General features: G+C 43.9%; 1 protein-coding gene across 5 annotated transcripts in view; it reads right to left on the bottom strand.

The window, feature by feature from the left end:
* Nucleotides 1-9,344: 9,344 nt before the first annotated feature.
* ube2z (ubiquitin-conjugating enzyme E2Z) overlaps nt 9,345-23,757 on the bottom strand; it is a 92,642-nt gene continuing 78,229 nt past the window's right edge. For 4 of the 5 annotated variants that reach the window (XM_077618503.1, XM_077618505.1, XM_077618504.1 and 1 more), the window contains one exon: nt 9,345-10,336. In XM_077618503.1, coding sequence (XP_077474629.1) covers nt 9,671-10,336 — 666 coding nt within the window. In that variant the 3' untranslated portion in view covers nt 9,345-9,670. Of the gene's footprint in view, nt 10,337-16,413; nt 23,456-23,757 lie in introns of those variants that run through there. The other variant, XM_077618508.1, reaches the window with a different exon arrangement.

Here is a 23,757-nt window from a genome sequence, read left to right as displayed (position 1 = left end):
CCCTCTATCATTCTGTCTTTCCGGCCCTCTATCATTCTGTCTGTCCGGCTCTCTCTCATTCTTTCTGCCTGGATCTCTCTCTCATTCTGTCTGTCTGGCTCTCTCTAATTCTGTCTGTCTGGCTCTGTCTCTCATTGTATCTGTCTGGCTGTCTCTCTGGCTCTCATCATTCTGTCTGTCTGGCTCTCTTTCATTCTGACTGTCTGGCTCTTTCTCATTGTGTCTGTCTGGCGCTCTCTCATTCTTCCTGCCTGGATCTCTCTCATTCTGTCTGTAAGGATCTATCTCATTCTGTCTGTCTGGCTCTCTTTCATTCCATCTGCCTGGCTCTCTCTCATTCTGTTTGTCTGGCTCTCTCTCTCATTGTGTCTGTCTGGCTCTCTCTAATTCTGTCTGTCTGGCTCTCTCTCTCTCTCATTCTTTCTGTCTGGCTCTCTTTCATTTTGACTGTCCGGCTCTTTCTCATTCTGTCTGTCTGGCTCTCCCTCATTCTGTCTGTCTGGCTCTCTCTAATTCTGTCTGTCTGGCTCTCTCTCATTGTATCTGTCTGGCTGTCTCTCTGGTTCTCATCATTCTGTCTGTCTGGCTCTCTTTCATTCTGACTGTCTGGCTCTTTCTCATTGTGTCTGTCTGGCTCTCTCTCATTCTGTTTGAATTGGATTGGATAACTTTATTCATCCCGTATTCGGGAAATTTCGTTGTCACAGTAGCAAGAGGGTGAGGATGCAGGAATAGTGTTGGATTTATTATGGAATGTTTCTATGTGTTGTAAGCATTTTTAATAAGTAATAAGGCTATAAATTAATTCATGGGACCACAGACATTTTTTCCTCCCCATCGTCTCCTTAAGGCCCTACAGCTCGTGGACACATTGTTTTCAGGACGCTTTTTGGCCAAACACAACCTGTGTTTGGACGGGAGTCTGGCAGCAGATGGCGATAATTGCCTTATTGTTTGAAAATACGTCTGTTTTGTTTACCTTATAATGCTTTGTTTACCTTATAATGAAAATATTATGCAATTCCTCACACCGTTGTTTTACCTTGTTCAACTTTTATGCTTACTTCTGCAATTCTTACACAGTTGTTTTTCTAACCATCTAAGGTGTTATTGTACTGTCTAAGACAATTGTTTCGATTACATAACATGATTTCCGTGTGTTGCGATTAAATACAATGATTCAGTTACTGCAATTCAGAATGCCTTGTGGACTAGGACGACGTCACAAGGTACCTCCTTGCAAGTTGTAACCAGTTATGTTGAAATATGTCTTCCAGTTTTGATTGAATATGACTAATAATGATTTAAAGGGTATTAATCATTATTCCAACATTTGGTCCTTCGAGTAGCCGGGGTCAACACACCGATAAGGAATCAAGACGCTGCGGTTCAATATCTGGAGTGACCGTGCATGGCGAGAATCCCTTTTCCAGGCTGGATTATTTCTCAGCAGCGCCTGGGTTCTGGTCGGTTGAAGACTATCCATTTTTTGGAAGCATCTATCGACATTTCTGGTGAGTCCGTGTGTGACGTCTGCATATTGTTGACGGGTTCCAAATGCGTGAAGGGCATCACACGTGATGGCCTTATTTTGAGAAATAAGGCTCGTGTCCTGGGGATGGCGATTTTTAAAACCCTGTGAATACTAGTCACTGGCGGGTAGCCACGTGTGTGGTCTATAAAATGTGGTGGTTGACGTTGTTTTGGTTGTGTGCGTAGTTGTTAAAGCCTAAGGAGAAACAGGAAAAAAGGTACTACGAGATTACACACGAATCCACTCCAAAATGTGTGGCTCAAACATTAAAGCGGGCTATTGACGACGCTCCAAAGATGCGTCTGCCGTGTAAAGATTGGAAATGTGTTGAAAATCAGAGCGCTTTTAGAATTAGACATCTAGACTTATTGATAAAATAAATATGGTTTTGCTAGCTTAATATGCATAAGATATTGATACTACGGGATAATGTACGTACTAATGCATAGAGGTAATATATATGTATAATATATGAATGGAGATAGAAGCGACACGGCTTGTTCCACAGATACAAATTATTGATTTGATGACGAGGTGGGGAAAGGCAAAACGTGCTGTTTTGTAAATGATAGCGGTCCTCGGCTGGTTGATAGGAGCGAGGCGATGGACTGTTTTGTTCTACAAACAAGACAGGCCTGCTCAAAATGATTTGAATGGGGATTTTGAACATGAGGATGTTGAGCTAAATTTAATGGAAACACTGGCATTTGATTTGCTTAAACCAGAGATCACATTTTTTGTGAATGGAATTCAATTGGAATTTTTGTGTGATGCTGAAAGTTGTAAAACGGCAATTAAAATGGTTATTTCCAAAAGCTAGACGTACTTTGTTAATAGTACCTAAATGTACTGTCAATTTAATGGAATAAAATGGCTTATTGCGACTTATCTTGATTTTATCCTGTACCGCTAGCGGGAATGTTTTGGTTAACAGTCGAAATGAAATACAAAACGACCAATTAAATGTTTAGCGGGGTTGCCAAACCTGCGTTTTTGTCATACTCTAAACTAGTCAAATAATGTGTCGGCTGCAGGGGAGCGCGGCTGTCTTTGCTGCTGATTAGAACGCGAAAAAACATGTGGACCGCGTAGCGGCTGATTTGACGGTGTTAGGCATCAGTATGCACACGGACCACACGAGCGACTAAATTTTTTTGGACCCCTTCCGTGAAGACATTACAATAATTGGCCTTGAGGGCAGAAATGGGTTTTGCTATGCTTGCAGCATATTGTGATTATGGGGTCTTGGCAAAATATTGTGATATAGTTGGATATCGGTAGAGGAATTAATTTAGTCTTCTCTAAAAAGCGTTGTAATTGTGCACAGGAGGCGAAACATTGTGCGCAGAAAGAAAAAGAGGTCGCTTAGGAATGTCAACATTGATAAGCTGCTTCGCAGCATTCGTGAAGGTCTCAGTTAGCGGCTAAGAGCGCGCTTCCATTAAACACTTCATAATAAAAGCAGCAGGGTTTCCGCAATGACCTTCGCACTTATTCTTTGGATTTAATCAGAAATGTCTTTCGAGGTGATAGAAAATCTGTTTGGCAAAGATTGATTTGGTAAAAGCTTTGGAATTGGGAATAATGCTATTATTATTATTATTTTATTTTTTGTTTTGTGAAGTTCAAAGAGCTCTTAATTAAAGAGAGCTAGTTTTGGAGGATAAAACGATATTAATACTGTTTTTGAATGGTTGGATTGTTCAAAATACTTTAATATAGGAGATTGGCTGGTTAAAGAAAAATGAATGGAATTTTTTTACAATATTATGGCATATTGGTGACAATTTGTGGGTCCTTTATTAAGCATTGAAAATTGTAATTAGGAAATACCTAGTAAAATGTTGATTTCTCTAATTTAATTATTGTAGATTTTTATTGTGGTAACAGAGAGCTATCATTCTGTCTGTCCGGCTCTCTCTCATTTTGCCTGTCTGGCTCTCTCTCTCATTCTGTCTGTTTGGCTCTCTCTCATTCTGTCTGGCTCTCTCCAATTCTCTCTGTCTGGCTCTCTCATTGTGTCTGTCTGGCTCTCTCTCATTCTGTCTGTTTGGCTCTCTCTCATTCTGTTTGTATTGCTCTCTCATTTTTTCTGTCTGGCTCTCCCTCATTCTGTCTGTCTGGCTCTCTTTCATTCCATCTGCCTGGCTCTCTCTCATTCTGTTTGTCTGGCTCTCTCTCTCATTGTGTCTGTCTGGCTCTCTCTAATTCTGTCTGTCTGGCTCTCTCTCTCTCATTCTTTCTGTCTGGCTCTCTTTCATTTTGACTGTCCGGCTCTTTCTCATTCTGTCTGTCTGGCTCTCTCTAATTCTGTCTGTCTGGCTCTCTCTCATTGTATCTGTCTGGCTGTCTCTCTGGTTCTCATCATTCTGTCTGTCTGGCTCTCTTTCATTCTGACTGTCTGGCTCTTTCTCATTGTGTCTGTCTGGCTCTCTCTCATTCTGTTTGAATTGGATTGGATAACTTTATTCATCCCGTATTCGGGAAATTTCGTTGTCACAGTAGCAAGAGGGTGAGGATGCAGGAATAGTGTTGGATTTATTATGGAATGTTTCTATGTGTTGTAAGCATTTTTAATAAGTAATAAGGCTATAAATTAATTCATGGGACCACAGACATTTTTTCCTCCCCATCGTCTCCTCAAGGCCCTACAGCTCGAGGACACATTGTTTTCAGGACGCTTTTCGGCAAAACACAACCTGTGTTTGGACGGGACTCTGGCAGCAGATGGCGATAATTGCATTATTGTTTGAAAATACGGCTGCTTTGTTTACCTTATAATGCTTTGTTTACCTTATAATGAAAATATTATGCAATTCCTCACACCGTTGTTTTGCCTTGTTCAACTTTTATCCTTACTTCTGCAATTCTTACACAGTTGTTTTTCTAACCATCTAGGGTGTTATTGTACTGTCTAAGACAATGTTTCGATTACATAACATGTTTTCCGTGTGTCGCGATTAAATACAATGATACAGTTACTGCAATTCAGAATGCCTTGTGGACTAGGACGACATCACAAGGTACCTCCTTGCAAGTTGTAACCAGTTATGTTGAAAGATGTCTTCCAGTTTTGATTTAATATTACTAATAATGATTTTTAAAGGGTATTAATCATTATTCCAACAAATAGGAAAGGCATTTTAGACATAAATAGATATGTATAAAGTAAGTTAATAAATAAATACATGAATAAATATATAAATAAATAAGCGTGTTGCTTAGCACATATATACATACATACACATAAATATACATGCATGCATACGGTAGGTCTTAACACTCAGCCATTTTTTTGTTAAAGAGCCTGACAGCTGATGGGAGGAAGGATCTGCGGAAGCGCTCCTTCCTGCAATGAGGGTGCCGCAGTCTATTCCTAAAGGAGCTTCGGAGGGACTCCACAGACTCATGCAGGGGCTGGGAGGTGCTGTCCATGATGGACATCATCCTGGTAAGCATTCTCCGCGCTCCCACTTCCTCCACAGAGTCCAGAGGACAGCCCAGAACAGATCTGGCCCTCCTGACCAGCTTATTCAGCCTGTTCCTTTCCCTCTCCGTGCTCCCGCATCCCCAACAGAGCACTGCATGAAACACTGCAGAGGCCACCACAGTGTCGTAGAAAGTCCTCAGCAGTGTCCTGCACACTCCAAAGGACCGTAGACTCCTCAGTAGGTAGAGGCGGCTCTGGCCCCTTTTGTACAGGGCATCTATGTTTGTGGACCAGTCTAGTTTGTTGTTGCGGTGAACACCCAGGTACTTAAAATTCTCCACGATTTCAATGTCTGTACCCTGGATGTTCACCTGAGTGGTCTGTTGAGGATTCCTCCGAAAATCGATGACCAGAAAGAGAGAGAAAGACAGAGAAAGAGACACAGATGGAGAGAGAGAGAAAGACAGAGAGACAGACAGATGGAGAAAGAGAGACAGAGAGACTGATAGAAAGAGAGAGAGAGACAGAAAGATGGAGGGAGAGAGCGAGACAAAGAGAAAGACAATGACCAAGAAAGATGGAGAGAGAGACAGAGAGACGGAGAGACAGAAAGATGGAGGGAGAGAGCGAGACAAAGAGACAGACGATGACAGAGACAGATGGAGCGAGAGAGAGACAGAGAGACGGAGAGACAGACAGACATAGAAAGAGAGGAAGAGAGACAAACCAAGTGATAGAGAGCGAGAGAGAGGTAGACCGAGAGAATGCGAGAGGTATACCCAGAGAGAGAGAGGTAGACCGAAAGAATGAGAGGTAGACCCAGAGGGAGAGAGTGGTAGACCGACAGAATGAGAGATAGACCGACAGAATGAAGGAGGTAGACACAGAGAATGAGAGATAGACCGACAGAATGAAGGAGGTAGACACAGAGAATGAGAGACGTAGACCCAGAGAATGAGAAAGAGGTGGATCCAGAGAATGAGAGAGGTAGACCAAGAGAATGAGAGCAAGGTAGACCAAGAGATTGAGATAGAGGTAGACCCAGAGAATGAGAGAGAGATAGACCCAGAGAATGAGAGCGAGGTAGACTGACAGAATAAGAGAGAGGTAGACCGAAGGAATGAGAGAGGTAGACCGACAACGAATGAGAGATGTAGACCTGAGAGAGGTAGACAGCCAGAAAGACAGAGGTAGACCAACAGATTGAGAGAGAGGTAGACCCAGAGAGAGAGAGAGAGAAGTAAAACGACAGAAGGAGAGAGACAGAGGTAGAACGACAGAATAAGAGAGGTAGACAGACAGAATGAGAGAGGTAGACCAAAAGATTGAGAGAGAGTTAGACAAACAGAATGAGAGAGAGAGAGACTGAATAGAGAGGGGTAGACAGACTGAATGAGAGAGAGATATACCCGGAGAGAGAGAGGTAGACAGACAGATGAGAGAGAGAAAGAGAGAGAGAGGGAGTCAGACAGAGAGAGAAAGACAGAGAGACAGACAGATGGAGAAAGAGAAAGAGAGAGAGAGGGAGAGAGAGACGGAATGAGAGAGAGGTAGACAGAATGAATGAGAGAGGTAGACCCAGAGAGAGAGAGGTAGACAGACAGATTGAGAGAGAGGTCGAGCCAGAGAGAGAGAGAGAGCTAGACAGACAGAATGAGAGGTAGACCCAGAGAGAGAGAGAGAGGTACACCCACAGAATGAGAGAGAAAAAGAGAGAATGAGAGGGGTAGACCCAGAGAATGAGAGAGAAGTAGACCCAGAGAATGAGAGAGGTAGACCCAGAGAATCAGAGAGGTAGACCAGAGAATGAGAGAGAGGTAGACCCAGAGAATGAGAGAGGTAGACCGACAGAATGAGAGAGGTAAACCGACAGAATGAGAGAGGTAGACAGCCAGAAAGACAGAGGTAGACCAACAGATTGAGAGAGAGGTAGACCCAGAGAGAGAGAGAGAGAAGTAAAACGACAGAAGGAGAGAGACAGAGGTAGAACGACAGAATAAGAGAGGTAGACAGACAGAATGAGAGAGGTAGACCAAAAGATTGAGAGAGAGTTAGACAAACAGAATGAGAGAGAGAGACTGAATAGAGAGGGGTAGACAGACTGAATGCGAGAGAGATAGACCCGGAGAGAGAGGTAGACAGACAGATTGAGAGAGGTAGACAGACAGATTGAGAGAGAGGTAGAGCCAGAGAGAGAGAGGTAGACAGACAGATTGAGAGAGGTAGAGCCAGAGAGAGAGGTAGACAGACAGAATGAGATGTAGACCCAGAGAGAGAGAGAGGTAGACCCAGAGAGAGAGAGAGAGGTAGACCCAGAGAGAGAGAGAGAGGTAGACCCAGAGAGAGAGAGAGAGGTAGACAGACAGAATGAGAAAGAGGTAGCCTGAGAGAAAGAGAGAGCGGTAGACCCACGTAATCAGAGAGACATAGACCGACAGAATAAGAGAGAGGTAGACCGACAGAATGAGACACAGGTAGACCGACAGAATTAGAGGTAGACCGACAGAATTAGAGGTAGACCCACAGAATGAGAGAGAAAGACAGACAGAATGAGAGAGGTAGACCCAGAGAGAGAGAGAGGTAGACCGACAGAATAAGAGAGGTAGACCGACAGAATGAGAGAGAGGTAGACCAAGAGAATGAGAGAGAGGTAGAGCCAGAGAGAGAGGTAGACCGAGAGAATGAAAGAGAGCTAGACCGGCGGAATTAAATTGAGGTAGACCAACAGAATGAGAGATGTAGACCGACATAATGAGAGAGGTAGAACCAGAGAATGAGATAGGTAGAACCAGAGAATGAGAGCGAGGTAGACCCAGAAAATGAGAGAGGTGGACTCAGAGAATGAGAGAGGTAGACCCACAGAATGAGAGAGGTAGACCCACAGAATGAGAGAGGTAGACTCATAGAATTAGAGGTTGACCCAGAGAATGAGAGAGATAGACAGAGAATGAGAGAGGTAGACCCAGATAATGAGAGAGAGGTAGACCCAAAGAATGAGAGCGAGGTAGACCCAGAGAACGAGATAGAGGTAGACCTAGAGAATGAGAGAGGTAGACCCAGAGAATGAGACAGATAGACCCAGAGAATGAGAGAGATGTAGACCCAGAGAATGAGAGCGAGGTAGACCCAGAGAACGAGCTAGAGGTAGACCCAGAGAATGAGAGAGGTAGACCCAGAGAATGAGACAGATAGACCCAGAGAATGAGAGCGGTAGATGTAGAAAATGAGAGAGGTAGACGCAGAGAAAGGGAGAGGTACACCCACAGAATGAGAGAGAAAAGAGAGAATGAGAGGGGTAGACCCAGAGAATGAGAGAAATAGACCCAGAGAATGAGAGAGGTAGACCCAGAGAATGAGAGAGGTAGACCCAGAGAATCAGAGAGGTAGACCGACAGAATGAGAGAGGTAGACCGACAGAATGAGAGGTAGACAGCCAGAAAGACAGAGGTAGACCAACAGATTGAGAGAGAGGTAGACCCAGAGAGAGAGAAGTAAAACGACAGAAGGAGAGAGACAGAGGAAGAACGACAGAATGAGAGAGGTAGACAGACAGAATGAGAGAGGTAAACCAAAAGATTGAGAGAGAGTAGGTAGACCCAGAGAATGAGATAGGTAGACCCAGAGAATGAGAGAGAGGTAGACCCGGAAAATGAGAGAGGTGGACCCAGAGAATGAGAGAGGTAGACCCACAGAATGAGAGAGGTAGACTCATAGAATTAGAGAGGTTGACCCTGAGAATGAGAGAGGTAGACATAGAGCATGAGAGAGGTAGACCCAGAGCATGAGAGAGGTAGACCCAGAGAATGAGAGAGGTAGACCCAGAGAATGAGAGCGGTAGACCTAGAAAATGAGAGAGGTAGACGCAGAGAAAGGGAGAGGTACACCCACAGAATGAGAGAAAAAGAGAGAATGAGAGGGGTAGACCCAGAGAATGAGAGAGAAGTAGACCCAGAGAATGAGAGAGAGGTAGACCCAGAGAATGAGAGAGGTAGACCGACAGAAGGAGAGAGGTAAACCGACAGAATGAGAGAGGTAGACCGACAGAATGAGAGTGAGGTAGACCGACAGAATGAGAGAGAGGTTGAGCCAGTGAATGAGAGAGGTAGACCCAAAGAACAAGAGAGGTAGACCCAGAGAATGAGAGCGAGAGTTAGACCCAGAGAATGAGAGAGAGTTAGACCCAGAGAATGAGAGAGTTAGACCCAGAGAATGAGAGAGAGGTAGACCCAGAGAAAAAGAGAGAGGTAGACCGACAGAATGAGGGAGAGGAAGACTGGCAGAATGAGAGAGAGGCAGACTGGCAGAATGAGAGAGTGGTAGACCCAGAGAATGAGAGAGGTAGACCGACAGAATGAGTGAGGTAGACCAACGGAATGAGAGAGGTAGACAACAGAATGAGAGAGAGGTAGACCAACAGAATGAGAGAAGCAGACCGACAGAATGAGAGAGAGCCAGACTGACAGAATGAGAGTGAGGCAGACAGACAGAATGAGATAGAGGAAGACCTACAGAAGAGTGAGAGGAAGATCAACAGAATGAGAGAGAGGCAGACCGACAGAATGAGAGAGAGGCAGACCGACAGAATGAGAGAGAGCCAGACCGACAGATTGAGAGAGAGCAATACCTACAGAATGAGAGAGAGCCAGACGGACAGAATGAGAGCGAGCCAGACGGACAGAATGAGAGAGAGCCAAGCCGACAGAATGTTAGTTAGCCAGACCGCCAGAATGAGAGAGAGCCAGATGAACAGAATGACAGAGAGCCAGACCGACAGATTGATAGAGAGCCAGACTGACAGAATTAGAGAGCCACACCGACAGAATGAGAGAGAGCCAGACTGACCGAATGATAGAGAGCCAGACCGACAGAATGAGAGAGGGCCAGACTGAAAGAACAAGAGAGAGCCAGACCCACAGAATGAGAGAGAGGAAGACCCAGAGAATGAGAGGGGTAGACCCAGAGAAGGAAAGAGTTAGACCCAGAGAATGAGAGAGTGGGAGACCCAGAGAATGAGAGAGTTGTAGACCCAGAGAATGAGAGAGGTAGACCCGAAGATTGAGAGAGGTAGACCGACAGAATGAGAGGTAGACTGACAGAATGAGAGAGAGGTAGACCGACAGAATGAGAGAGGAAGACCGACAGAATGAGAGAGAAACAAACTGACAGGATGAGAGAGAGGAAGACCGACTGCATGAGAGAGGAAGACCGACAGAATGAGAGAGAAGCAAACTGACAGGATGAGAGAGGCACACCGACAGAATGAGAGAGAGGAAGAACGACAGAAAGAGAGAGAGGCAGATCGACAGAATGAGAGAAAGCCAGACTGACAGAATAAGAGAGAGGCACACCGTCAGAATGAGAGAGAGGCAGACCTACAGAATGAGAGAGAGGCAGACGACAGAATGAGAGAGAGGTAGACCAAGAGAATGAGAGACCTTTTTACAACTTCGAGAAGTCCTTCTCAACAATCCAACAGGGCAAACAATGAAATATCAATAACATAACTTCCTTGCTATGACCGTCATAGACACTCAACGGGATAATGGCGGCTGAAGGTAGCGTGCTGAATGTTATAGCCATGTGCATGACCAGATACTCGTACATTCACGCTCGCAATTCTAAAGTAAATAAACATTACTAAACATTAACTTCTTTCTCACATGCTAAACAGTGTATATTGCAAACCACAAACTCAACCGGCCTCTACATTAACCAGCATACCTTGAAACACAGGGAGAAATAATCAGAACAGTGATCCGTTGTTGTTTCTCAATCCAACTTTACTCTTATGGGAAAAATCTCCCGTGTTTCAAGCTATGTGCTCCAAGGCATCAATAATCGAATACCGATACTCTCTTTAAAATGTCACTTGCTATGTGGATCAAGGCATCAACAATCAAACACTGATAAACACTCAATCCAAACTAGTTGTACACCCCCAACATGCAATCTTTAATAAATCAAACACTCTAGCATGTCACACTAGCAGGCATATTAGATGTAGTAAGCGAAGCACTTTCTTCATTGCAAGCAAATATATAATAATGTAAGACTTATTAATAACCCTAACACCCTCCCTTGAGAGTTGAGACGTCCATTGTAACTAGGGTCCTTGAAGTTAATAAACAAGAAAAGAAGCGTGTGGCCAGAACAGAGCGGGGACTCGGCATGACCAGTTCTGTTCTCCTTGCAAGAAGAAATCAAGAAGATTGTCTTTTCTCTTTATTTGTGCGTGCATTTGGAAATGCCTATTGGTGAACCTATCAGATTGCATAGGTAGCCTCTATCGCTTTAACATTTTGTTTTCGTTTTTTTTATAAGGGCAGTAAGTATTATTAAGGCTGACTAAACCATCAGTCTTTTGTTTTGAAACAAATCCTATCATTTCTGGGGTTGTTTTAAAGGAAGTAGGCGTACACAGCACACGTAAGTCTCATCAATATGCCTACTCGGGTTAAGCGCAAAATGGATGGCAAGTTGGATGAAACTTTTAATAAGAAACACACCACTTGTAGAAGTTTATTTTGTTCGTTTTCGACGAAATACCCCATGTTGCGGTCTCCAAAAGGACCGACATTTGCACATTGCATAACATGCCATGTGCGGCTTCAGCGTGACACATGGTGGAATTACTGACTGACGCACGTAGAAGGACCACAAACACAAAGAAAAACTTATTTTCATTATGCTCTACTTTTTCAATAGTTTGCAAAGGCACTGTTTCAATTAATGTAAAAACATGATAACAACAGCTCATCTTATCTCATTTTCTGAACCGCTTTATCCTGGGAGAACATGCAAACTCCCCCCAGTTGGACCGATCTGGCTTTGAACCCCGGGCCCAGGAGCTGTGAGGCCGACGCGCCCACCGCGCAATAATGCTTTTTGTTGTCATTATACAAGTATAATGAGATTTAAAGTGCACAAATACAACAACAAACAAACAGACAAAAAAAATCTCATCTCATTTTCTGAAGCGCTTTACCCTCATTAGGGAGGTGCTGGAGCCAATCCCAGGAACGTCTCATCTTATCTCATTTTCTGAACCGCTTTATTCTCATTAGGATCAGCTGACTCCGGGCCAGAGGCGGGGGACACCGTGAATCGGTGGCCAGCCGATCGCAGGGCACAAGGAGACGGACAACCATACACACCCACACCCATACCTGGGGGCAATTTAGACTGTCCAATCAGCCTACTATGCATGTTTTTGGAACATGGGAGGAAACCGGAGTACCCAGAGAAAACCCACACAGGCCCGGGGACAACATGCAAACTCCACACAGGTGAACTGACCTGGACTTGAACCCAGGAGCCCAGAGCTGTGAGGCTGACGCGCTAACCGCTCGCTCCACCGGTCCGCCCTACGATAATAAGTTTGATTTAAATTGTCCTATATTGTTATTTTTTACATTTTATATCGATTTTGCGTGAATCACATTCACTCTGGGAAAAACTCCAGAAATGGGACAAGGGTACTCCTGAAATGGGGTCAACGGAGGTTGGCAGCTCTGTGCATGGAAGGCAGGTTGAACACTTTAAATTGCCACTAGGTGTGAGTGTTGTCCGTCTCCTCGTGCCCTGCGATTGGCTGGCCACCAATTCAGGGTGTCCCCCGCCTTGTGCCCATATTCAGCTGTGATAGGCTCCAGTACCCACTGTGACCCTTGTGAGGATAAGCGGTTCAGAAAATGAATGAAAGAAAAACGGCTTGACCGCAGGTTTTATGAGGTGCGGTTAGGCACATAATTCAGGATTAGTCACACACCCTGGTCAAAAGGGCTTATATTCTACGTATAATGAAACATGTTTTGCTTATACATACTGGTCAAAAGCTTGCACACTGTTTAGTGAAACTTATACACACTAGTCAAAAGCTTTCGCACAGTAGAGTCAAAAGTTTGCGCACTGTATACTGAAACGTGATTTGCTTTTACATTCTAGTCAAAAGCTTGCGTGCAATATAGTCAAAACCTCTTGGCAAGTGTAGTGAAAACCTCTCTCGCTCTATGCTAGTGACACAAATATTGCCTTCTTTAGCTCATTAGCTGTCATAGACAGCGCTATACGTCCGATCCATTTTGACTGGGAGAGGGGGATAGGATAAATTAACATTCTTATTGGCAGCCATGGCTTGAAAGCTGGCCTTATTTTTACTTTAAAAAAAGCCTCCCATTTAAAAAAAATGTCAACATGCTGCAAAGAATGAAACGGGGAAGGTTCTTGGTGCTTATGAGAAATTTGTTGTCAATGACAGGTAGCGGGTGGGTGACCCACTTGCAGTAGGTGTGGACATGATGTTTCGAAGCACAGCAGCATTCACCATGATAGAACACAACATATTGAGACTGATTTTGACAGTCTTGAGTAAGTGCTTACATACTTTTTCATTTTATTTTCAGCAGGTACAAAGAAATACAACAAATGAGGTCAAAGAAAAACAAGAGTGGTAAAACACTCACTAAGAAATCAGTTTAAGTCATCAAGCACCATAATCGATCATTTCCAATGCCAATTACCGCTTGCGTCAATGAGTGCCCCTGGCTGACCTCCGTGCACCTGCAGCATTGGGGAGAAAAACAAGGAAAAACCTCACGGGGGCAACAGAAACGTCGGTTTACTGAATCCATAGAGACTGGTTATTCACTCCCTGATCGTACAGGGAATAAGTCTCACAACAAGAAATGAAATGATACTGTATTGTGCCAAGAACTCTTTTCTTTCAATCTTAACTCCCCTTAAATTTTAATTGTTGATCAAAACATTTATATTCGTCATTTTTAGAGAAAAACGTTTTTTTGTATTAAACATGAACCAACTCATAATTTGCATTATTATTTGAGTGGACTGAATAATTGAGCACGTTACAGTGTTGAACCAATAGATGGCGGAATTAGACTATCACATGCTTCTATGTAAATTGAATTGAATGCCCTTACTGTCATTATATAATTACAATGAGTTTTAAAATGTCTCATCTCATTTTCTTAACCGCTGTATCCTCATTAGGGTCGCGGGGGGTGCTGGAGCCAATCCTAGCTGTCTCCAGGCCAGAGGCGGGGGACACCCTGAATCGGTGGCCAGCCGATCGCAGGGCACAAGCAGATGGACAACCATGTACACTCACACCCATACTTAGGGGCAATTTAGAGTGACCAATCAGCCTACAATGCATGTTTTTGGAATGTGGGAGGAAACTGGAGTACCCGGAGTAAACCCACGCAGGCCCCGGGAGAACATGCAAACTCCACACAGGTGGACGTGACCTGGATTTGAACCCAGGACCCCAGAGCTGTGAGGCAGAGGCCTCGATGCTCGAGCCACCTCATCTGGCTCCTCTCGATGCGGAAGAGCAGTGGCTCTATTTAGAGACCCTCCCGAATGACCGAGCTTCTCACCTCATTTCTAACGCAGAGCCCGGACACTAGTGATCAACCGATATGGGTTTTTCAGGACCGATACTGATTATTAGTAGTTAGAGGAGGCCGATAACCAATTTATCGGTCGACCATTACCAGACACCCTGTGGAGGAAACTCATTTCGGCTGCTTGTATTTACTATCTTGTTCATTCGGTCGGGTACCACAGCTCGAGACCATAGATGAGGGTAGGAATGCAGTGCTGACCAACTAGCACAATTTTCTACCTGTCACTAGATCAAACCACCAGCCCAGCCTGCCTAAAAGTGGCCACCATCATCCCAGTACCCAAGAAGTCACTCGAAAACAATCTGGGCGACTCCCACCCAGTAGCTCTCACACCAATCATCACAAAGTGCTTTGAAAAACTGTTACTGAAAGACATCAAAGCCTGTCTTCCCCTCATCCATGCAATTACCACCGTCCTCCACACTGTACTGAGCCACTTTGAAAAAAGAACGAGCTTTGTCAGAACACTCTTCATTGACTGCAACTCAGTCTTTAACACTGGACATTCTTATCTCTCAATTGGCCAACCTTTCACCTGGTCATGGATTAAATACTTTCTGGTAAACCGACCCCAGCACGTGAAGCTGGGTCGTCACCTTTCATCGGCCCGCTCGCTCAGCCCTGGCTCGCCCCAAGGCTGTGTGCTGAAGTTCACTACTTTAGGACTTTATTCACACTACACACACAACTGCAGACCCACGCACCCTGAGAACGTCATTGTGAAATTTGCGGATGATACAACGGTGGTGGGGATGATCACAGAGAGGAATAAGACGACCTACAGAGATGAGGACCTTAGACTTAGCTAGTGGTGCGCTCTCAACAACTTGCCGCTGAACGTCTCCAAAACCAGAGAACTCATCCTGGACTTCCGGCAGAACAAGGGGGTGGGTTTCCTCCAGGTACTCCGGTTTCCTCCCAAATTACAGACATGCATGGTAGGCTGATTGGACACTCTAAATTGTCCCTAGGTATGGGTGTGTGTGCACGGTTGTCCATCTCCTAGTGTCCTGCGATCGGCTGGCCACCAATTCAGGCTGTCCTCCGCCTCTGGCCCGGAGTCAGCCGGGATAGGCTAGGCTCCAGCACCCCCCACGGCCCTAATGAGGATAAAGCGGTTCAGAAAATGAGATGAGAAGTACATATTAGAGAAATTAAAAGACTAAAATGGGCTCATCCCAGGAGTTCTGAAAACCTCCTTTCAATAGTTGCATTGCCATCAATTAGCATTCAGAAACAAATTATGAATGAATTTAGTATATTTGTTAATGGAATTAAACCGCCAACTCCCCGTTAGCCAGGATTGGAGTTAAGACTGGCTACATGTAGCTGTAATACTTATATAAATTAAACCACATAACTATAAATGGACGCTAATTGAAGTGGGTCTCATTAAAATGCATATTTTGCCCTTATCTAGTCACAACAGCATGTACTTCCTCTTCTCCTCAGTAGAGCTATGTCCTGTAACCACATTCGGCCTTGAAGAACTATTGTCGTTATCTTGGATTTGCCTGTTCATAAAAAAAAAAGCTTACAGTACAAAGTGGAAAATCCCATCGTTGTTCAGTTTCGTGGAAAACCCATGCTTGTTCAGTTTTGCTACCACCCATATGACAGTATAAAGGTCATTGTAAATGCGCACATTTGTGGACGACAGATTAGAACTTTATTTCATCTCGTATTCGGGAAATTTCCTTGGTTGCTGACAGCGTCATCTTGGGAAAAAAAAGTGAAGTCGGCCTCATTAAAATGTGTGTTTTGCCCATACCTAGTCATGACTGAATGAACTCCCTAATTTCCTAAATAGAGCCGTGTTCTGCATGCCAGTATATCCTTCAGAGAAAATAACATGAACTCCCAAATTTCCTAAATACAGTAATCGCTCGAATATCGCGGTTAATGTAGACCAGACATGGGTGCGATAAACGAAAACCCGCAAAGTAGGATAACACCCATTATTACCACAATACATACTTTACAAGCTTTTGTGCCTATAGAGAAATACAAGTACACAAGTATAATTATCAAAAAGTATATATTTATTAAATATTAGAACTATAAACATATCAAAAGGTGGGCGGCCCAGCGGATGAGTGGTTAGCACGTCGGCCTCAGTGGGGGGCCTGGGTTCAAATCCAGTACAGTCCACCTGTGTGAAGTTTGCATGCTCACCTTTGTGGGGTTTCTCTGGGTACTCCAGTTTCCTCCGACATTCCAAAGACATGCATGGTAGGCTTATTGGACACTCTAATACCCCTAGGTATGAGTGTGTGCGTGAATGGTTGTTTGTCTCCTTGTGCCCTATGATTGGCTGGTCACCAATTCAGGGTGTCCCCCGCCTCTGGCCCGAAGTCAGCTGGGATTGGTAGACCGTCAGGGCCTGCAAGGCCTTCTCTCCTGGCCTAAAAAAAAATCTCAATCACAGACCGATGTTAATTATGTTTTGTCAATGAATACTTATTAAATAAATAAAAACAAATTGTCGGTCAGCTTCCTTTCATTGATTTTCCCCTGGTTGCGCTGCTTCCAGATGTGTTTTCATATTTAAGCATCTAACCAATCACATTTCAGCCAATATTTGTTGACAGGGTCAGAAATCTGCCAATGAGTTCTGCAGGCTCAGCTGCATAAAACAAGCGTCGATAAAACTGTTGCTTTAACCAATCAGATTTCGAGTTGGTGACACCAAGGCCTTATTTTTTTTTCCAAGATGGCGCCGTCACGCGGCAGCCGGTGGCAGTAGCTCTGTCCACTCTTATTTGTTTTTCGTGTTTTACAGGCTTTCTATCTTTTTTTAAATTACATTTCAATATTTCTTAATACATTCCTTTTTACTTTACTTTGTACTTTATACTTTTTACTTTAATGTTTACAACTTTCTTTGTTCTGTTAGCCTGGGTTCTTTCTGCTACTTCTTTTTTGGAACCATTCAGCCATGCCTACGCTGTCATACACATGGGACTAGCTGTGAACAATACGCAGCAGAAGGAGCAACACCTCAATGCCGCTGGAAATCCGCAGCTGGACAAAAGTTCCGGGAGAAGAAGCAACGCTGCAGACCAACCATTCCATCTATTATTATGGGGAAAGTGAGATCCCTCCCTGATTAGATGGAAGAGCTGCCGGCGCTTACCAGGCCGGAAACGGAGTCGAGGGGTTATGCTCTGCTACTGTTGATTCTTCAGCTCCAGACTACTGAGGGACTCTGCAGATAAGCGTGGAAGAGTGACACTAAATATTTTCAACCTCGGTCACAGTCTGCAGAAGTTCCCCATCTTGTGGAAGACTTCCTGTGTGTGGTTCCAGTTTTATCCAACTCTACAACGTCTTTTTCTTGAGTCTGTATCCGTTTTCGCTACTGCAACCAAGATGGCGCCGCTCAAGTAGCAGCCAGTAGCGGTAGCTACATCCGCTTTGTGCTTTTTGCTGTTTTTCTGCGGCCTTTGCGACTCGGCCCCACCCGTCGCGTGGCTTGGTTTCTTTGTGCTAGTCTACAATGTCTTGTGTGTCTGTCTTCCTACTGCAACCAAGAAATGTCCAGAATACGGGATGAAATAAAGTTCTAATCTAATCGAATTCTCACAGGCGTAGGGATACGTCATTGCTTTCACCAACTATGATTGGCTAGTGAAGTGGGTCTCATTTTGAAATGTGTATTTTGCCCGTTTCCAGTCATGACTCCATGAGTCTCAAGCTTCTCTTTATTATAGCTCTGTCCTGTACCTAGATGTGTCCTTGAAGACTTGCAACATTGTCGTTATCTTCTATTTGCCAGTTCATAACAAATAGCTTACTGTATGAAGTAGGGGAAAATCCCATCCCTGTTCGGCTTCGGTACCACCCTCTTGAGAGAATAAAGGTGAATTTAAGTTGTCTGTCTTGGCGCATTTGTGAACGACAGCCTTGCCTGTGGTTCGCCTGTGCCCGGAATATTCTGTAATAAAAGCTTCAAAGTCACTGTTCATCGCCTCCAGCCTGAATTTGGACAACCAACATCTTCCACATCCGAAATTAATCGAACCAGAGAAGGAAGACAAGAGTGCTCTTCCTTCAACACTACTGATAGAGTGGACTAACCAGAGCTACCAAACTGTATCCGGAGCGAGCTGCACAAGCAAATATATTGTTGTGTTGAAGTATAATTTATATATATTTTGATATATATTTTGTCAACCCGCAATGGCTGAAGGAGAAGAAATGGATTTGTTTGCAGATTTACTGTCAAAGCCATTTTCAAGACGGATTTTTCAAGAAGAGCTGGACATCATTAAGAAAGGTCGGACAACTCCAAAGCAAGCAAGCCTCACACCCGGGAACGAACATTTTCAGCACTAAATCGAATAAAAACTTATGCCAGAAATACGATGGGACAGGCTCGACTTTCAGCATTAGCTTCGATGGCGATAGAAACAAAGGAGGAAAGAAAGGAGGGTAAATTTTGTGCAGACAAAAAGGATTTTTGGTGAGTAAAATATGGCTATATTCCTAAAAAATATTTCAATTGTATGAGGTTATTATTGATGCGTTTTTATACGTGTCGCAGTTGTAGCTGCAGTAATGGTTTTATAGCCATAAAATAGTTTTTGAGGTTTGGATTGATTCAGACATAGCACTTAAGGCGTCGGTTTGAAATTCACGGCCCGTCACTGATTTCTCCTAAATGTGTCCTTATGCGTCAAAGTCAGGACTTTGTAAAGAACAGTAAGATTTAGCACAACCAAGCTTTTCATTTATGTATATTTAGCTGACTTTGTATACTGAATGGATTTAAGTCCATGCTGTGGCAAATAAATGTTGTTAGTCTGTTCCTACTTCATGAGGATGTACATAAACACATGCAAGTTTATGTTTGGAAGAAAATAATTGTTATATAGAATCTTGACCTGACAAACAAACTTTTAGGAATTAAAGCAGAAACAGTGCAAAGCCTTCTCAACCAACATCAGTGTGTAATTTCACTAATTGTCTCTGAAAGAATGGTCAAATAATTGTAATTCAAACCTTCCTACAATAGTTAAAGCTGTTGTAGCTACAACGGATGGACTAATGCAGGGGTCTCAAACTCAATTTACCTGGGGGCCGCTAGAGGCAGAGTCTGGGTGAGACTGGGCCGCATCAGGATTTCCACAAGAAAAGCGCTGATAAAACATTCCAACGTTATCAAATATCTTTATTTTTTGACAAAAAATAATGAATTAAATAAATTAACTTAAAGATGAATAAAAAATAAATCAATCAGTAATACAAAAATAAAATAATAATGAGCATACAGTAGATATACACTGGCTGGCTAAGTAGAGAAAATGAATTATTTTTATTCCGTTTCAAATGTCAGTATTAACAGCTCTTTAACCTTTAACTTTCTGAACTTGAATGGAACATTGAACATGAAATATTCTGAACACGGCTTCTCTTGCCTACTTCTTGCTGCTAGAGACCTGGCAGCGCTTCTTCTCACATAGCTGAGTCACATTTGGCTTGAGGGGGGAAGCAGTGGAGACCCTCAGTAGAGCTTGAAGATGCTCATCAGTAAGTCTGGACCTGTACTTGGACTTATTGAAGTTCAAGGTGGAGAAGACACACAACTATGTGCTCCCAAAAAGGCACATGGTCCGCTTGAACATTCAGGAAAGTTCAGGGAAGCTGGGGATCAACTCTCAAAAATTGCCCAACCTTGTCTGCTTCTCCACTCACCTCCCTGAATTGGCTTTGAGTGCAGAGTTGCACTGCAGGTCAATGAGCTCAATTTGAAGCTCAGGAGGGGCATCTTGCATATCAAAGGAGAAGGGGTGCGCAAAAATTTGAAATGTGGCTTTGTGTGTCTTGAAGTCTGCAAATCTGTGATCATATTCCTCCTGTAGCTTGGAAATGGCCTCAACATACTTATCACCACTGAATGGTGTGCCTGCATCCACGAGAGCCTTGCATGCTGGGAAATGGCAAAGGTTTGTCTGAGAGAGCTGGGCTTTCCAAAACACAAGTTTAGTGCAGAATCCTCTCACGTTGTCATAGGCAGCACTGACAAGTTGCCCCTGGCCTTGTAGCTTCTTGTTCAGTATATTAAGCTCATGTGTGATATCAACAAGAAAAGCCAAGTCCATGAGCCATTTGGGATCACTTAGCACAGGAACAGCAACCCCGTCTATCTCCATGAAGTCTTTTACTTCTGCTCTAAACTAAAAAAATCTCAACACGTTTCCCCTGCTGAGCTAACGTACCTCAATGAAGTAGCGCACATCCCCATATTCTGACTCCATTTCCTCTAAAAAAGCACGGAACCTTCTGTGCTTTAAGCCCCTGGATCTGATTTGGTTGATGCATTTCACAACGACAGACATCACATTGTCAAACTTCAGGCATCTGCTGCAAAGGGCCTGCTGATGGATAATGTAGTGCAGAGCTATGGCCTCCTCAACACCCTCCTCTTCCAGTTTTTTTTAACAAGTGCTACCAGTCCATTCTTCCTCCCTGTCATTGATGGGGCTCCATCGGTTGTTATTCCAACAAAGCTCTTCTATGGCAAACCGGCATTCTCAATGGCATCACACAGCTGGTGAAATATTTCCTTAGCGGTGGTCTGGCCATGCATTGGAATTACTGTGAGCAACTCCTCCATTACTTCAAAATTGTCATCAACACCACGGACATATATTGTGAGCTGGGCAGTGTCTGTGATGTCTGTGGTCTCATCAAGAGCCACTGAATATACACTGAAACATTGTGCTTTCTCACACATTTGATCATAAATGTCACTTGACAGGTGAGAAATGCGCTCTGCCACGGTGTTGGCAGAAAGGCTGATGTGGTTGAACTGATTTTCCTTTTCTGGACAGACAATATGTCCAGCCTGTAATATGCACTTTTTGATAAATTCACCTTCTGTGAATGGCTTACCTGCTTTAGCAATCAACTCACAAATGGCGTAGCTAGCTTCGACTGCTGCATTACTGTCTTTGGTAGCCTTCTTGAAGAAATCCTGTTGCCTCAGAAGACGTGTTGTAAGACTGGCAACCTGGTTGGCTCTCTCATCTCCCTGGTATTTTTCGTACTCCTCAGCATGTCTCGTAGTATAATGACATTTCAAATTGTATTCCTTGTGCACCGCAACTTTTTCAGTGCAAATGAGACACGTCGGGGTGTGTGCGCACTTTCGCTCTCCGATCGTATTGGATTACGGCAGTGCTCCGAATTTCTCAAGTGTCATGTTAACGCACTTACTGTTAAGTTTCAGTTTCACTCGCGGAGATGGCTACAGACACTGACACAGGCTGGATCACGGATCATAGCGCCTCATTCAGTTCTATGCTGAGAGCAGCGGAGGAGTGTGCGCGCCGAGCGGAGTGATCGGCTTCACGTCTTCTCCTCCACCCAGCTGATTGGAGGAATGAATGAGTGAGTGAGCGAGGCACTGGACAGCCCGGCCGATGTCCCGCCCTCCAGAGCCGTATACCTCACCGTGATTGGTTCATTCAGCTCCGAACACAACAAGTGTCATTCATATCAATCTTGCGGGCCGCACGAACATTAATCTTTCATATTAAGACGGGGGCCGCAAATTATCGTCCCGAGGGCCGCAGTTGGTCCGCGGGCCGCGAGTTTGAGACCCCTGGACTAATGTCATACTTTAAGAGTGAAATGTAAAGGGCTCTAATTGAATTTCTACATGTTTACAATAAGTTCTGAGAATGGATGATGCATATAAAAACAATTAATGTAGTACTGATTTGCTGAGTTACAGAAATAAATTGCTTCATATGTCCAAACAACAAGATTTGTGGGCAGGCCATAACAGGGCGCAGTGGTACCTCTACATACGAAATTAATTCGTCCTAAAAGTGGTTTTGTAATTTGAGTTTTTCATGAGTCGCATATTATTAAGGCCCCAACCCATTCCGAGTTTCCCAATATGACTCCCTAAACCAGGGGTTCACAAACAGATGGTCAAGGGCTGCCAGGGATCCTGTTTTTTTCCAACCGACGCAGAACAAACAGTTTACCCAATGTTGCCAAGACAAGCAGCCCATGAGGATAAACAAAAGAATAAAGTTGCATTAAGAACACAGGAAAATTTATTAAACAATATGTTAGAACTCTGTGATGAACAAGGGTTGAAGGCACACAAAAACCAGCATGGGTACCCATGCACTGCCCCCCACCCCCCACCCCGACCAATAAGATGCTAGTGAGGTATTGATTGCCAAAGAGGTCGGAACTCTCTATCACACACATTTCAAAATGAAATACAGGATGCTAAAAATAGAATTACATTCAAGGGGATGTTAGAATTTCTTTCATAAGCAAAATTCTCCCTTGAGCTGTTTCTAACCGGAATATTTCGTATGTACATAGACATGTTCGTAACTAGAGGTTCCATTATATCTGCTTAATAAAAAGCAATTTTTGGCCTTCTCCCACGATACAAGAACTAAGCATTGTCAGGGGGCCATTCAGCAAAAATGCAACTTTATTCATCACTTGGTAATCAAGCTCTGCCAACAGGTTGCCAACCCGTCAAAACTTTCCCTAAGGTATTATGTGCTCTGCTGCACCTACGCACGCTGTTGCATGTGACCTTATAAAACAAACATGGTTCACGGTGTACTGTGAGCTGGTGCAATGCCGGCGGAGGTGCTCTCAGTTGTAGTTTTCTTGCCCGAGCCGCTGAGCTCCAGCAGTACCAAGGATCACAGTCGCTGTTCCCTGGGTGGTTCCTCCAGGGCACGGCCGAGGAAGAGGATGGCTGGCCCCGGCGCCTGCCAACCAGTCAAAGATGCCCCACTCTTGCTGGATGTGCCGTTCCACTTTAGGGTTAGTCCTACTCCACTCCTTAGGTTGTGTGTATATTCAATGTGTATGAACGGTTGTTTTCCCGAGCTTTGGGACATTTGAAAAGTGTTTTTTACATCACGCAAATAAATTCAATTGTGCTTGTGACATTTTGTTCTACCTAAGGTACTATAGGTTAATCTATCTAGCCGTACTTTCATTTGGAATGGTGATCGGCTGCTTTGCTGCTCTGGTACAGGTCGTGTAGTTTCAGACATGGATTTGGGGGAAAAACTACAAAGAAAAGGAGGCAATGTCAGTATACCAGAATGTTTGACTTTTGGCTGAATAAAAGGACATTATTAGGACTAAAGAAAAACGTGCTAATCTTATATCCCCTGAGGAATAAAATAATTGAGCAGGTCTGACACAAATTTCTGAGTTCAATCTCGGAGGGGCCTGGCCTTTCTGTGTGGTGTATGTTTTCCTCGCGCCGGCATGAGATTTCTTAGGATAAATACACTGGTTTCCTCCTACATGCCATAAACGTGTGTGGTAGGCTGAGTTAATGCTCCAGATTTTCCTTAGACATGTTA

This window comes from Stigmatopora argus, chromosome 14, assembly GCF_051989625.1.
Source record: "Stigmatopora argus isolate UIUO_Sarg chromosome 14, RoL_Sarg_1.0, whole genome shotgun sequence".
Taxonomy (NCBI): domain Eukaryota; kingdom Metazoa; phylum Chordata; class Actinopteri; order Syngnathiformes; family Syngnathidae; genus Stigmatopora; species Stigmatopora argus.
The sequence above is the reverse complement of the archived record's forward strand: the minus strand, read 5'-3'. Positions and strand labels throughout refer to the sequence as shown.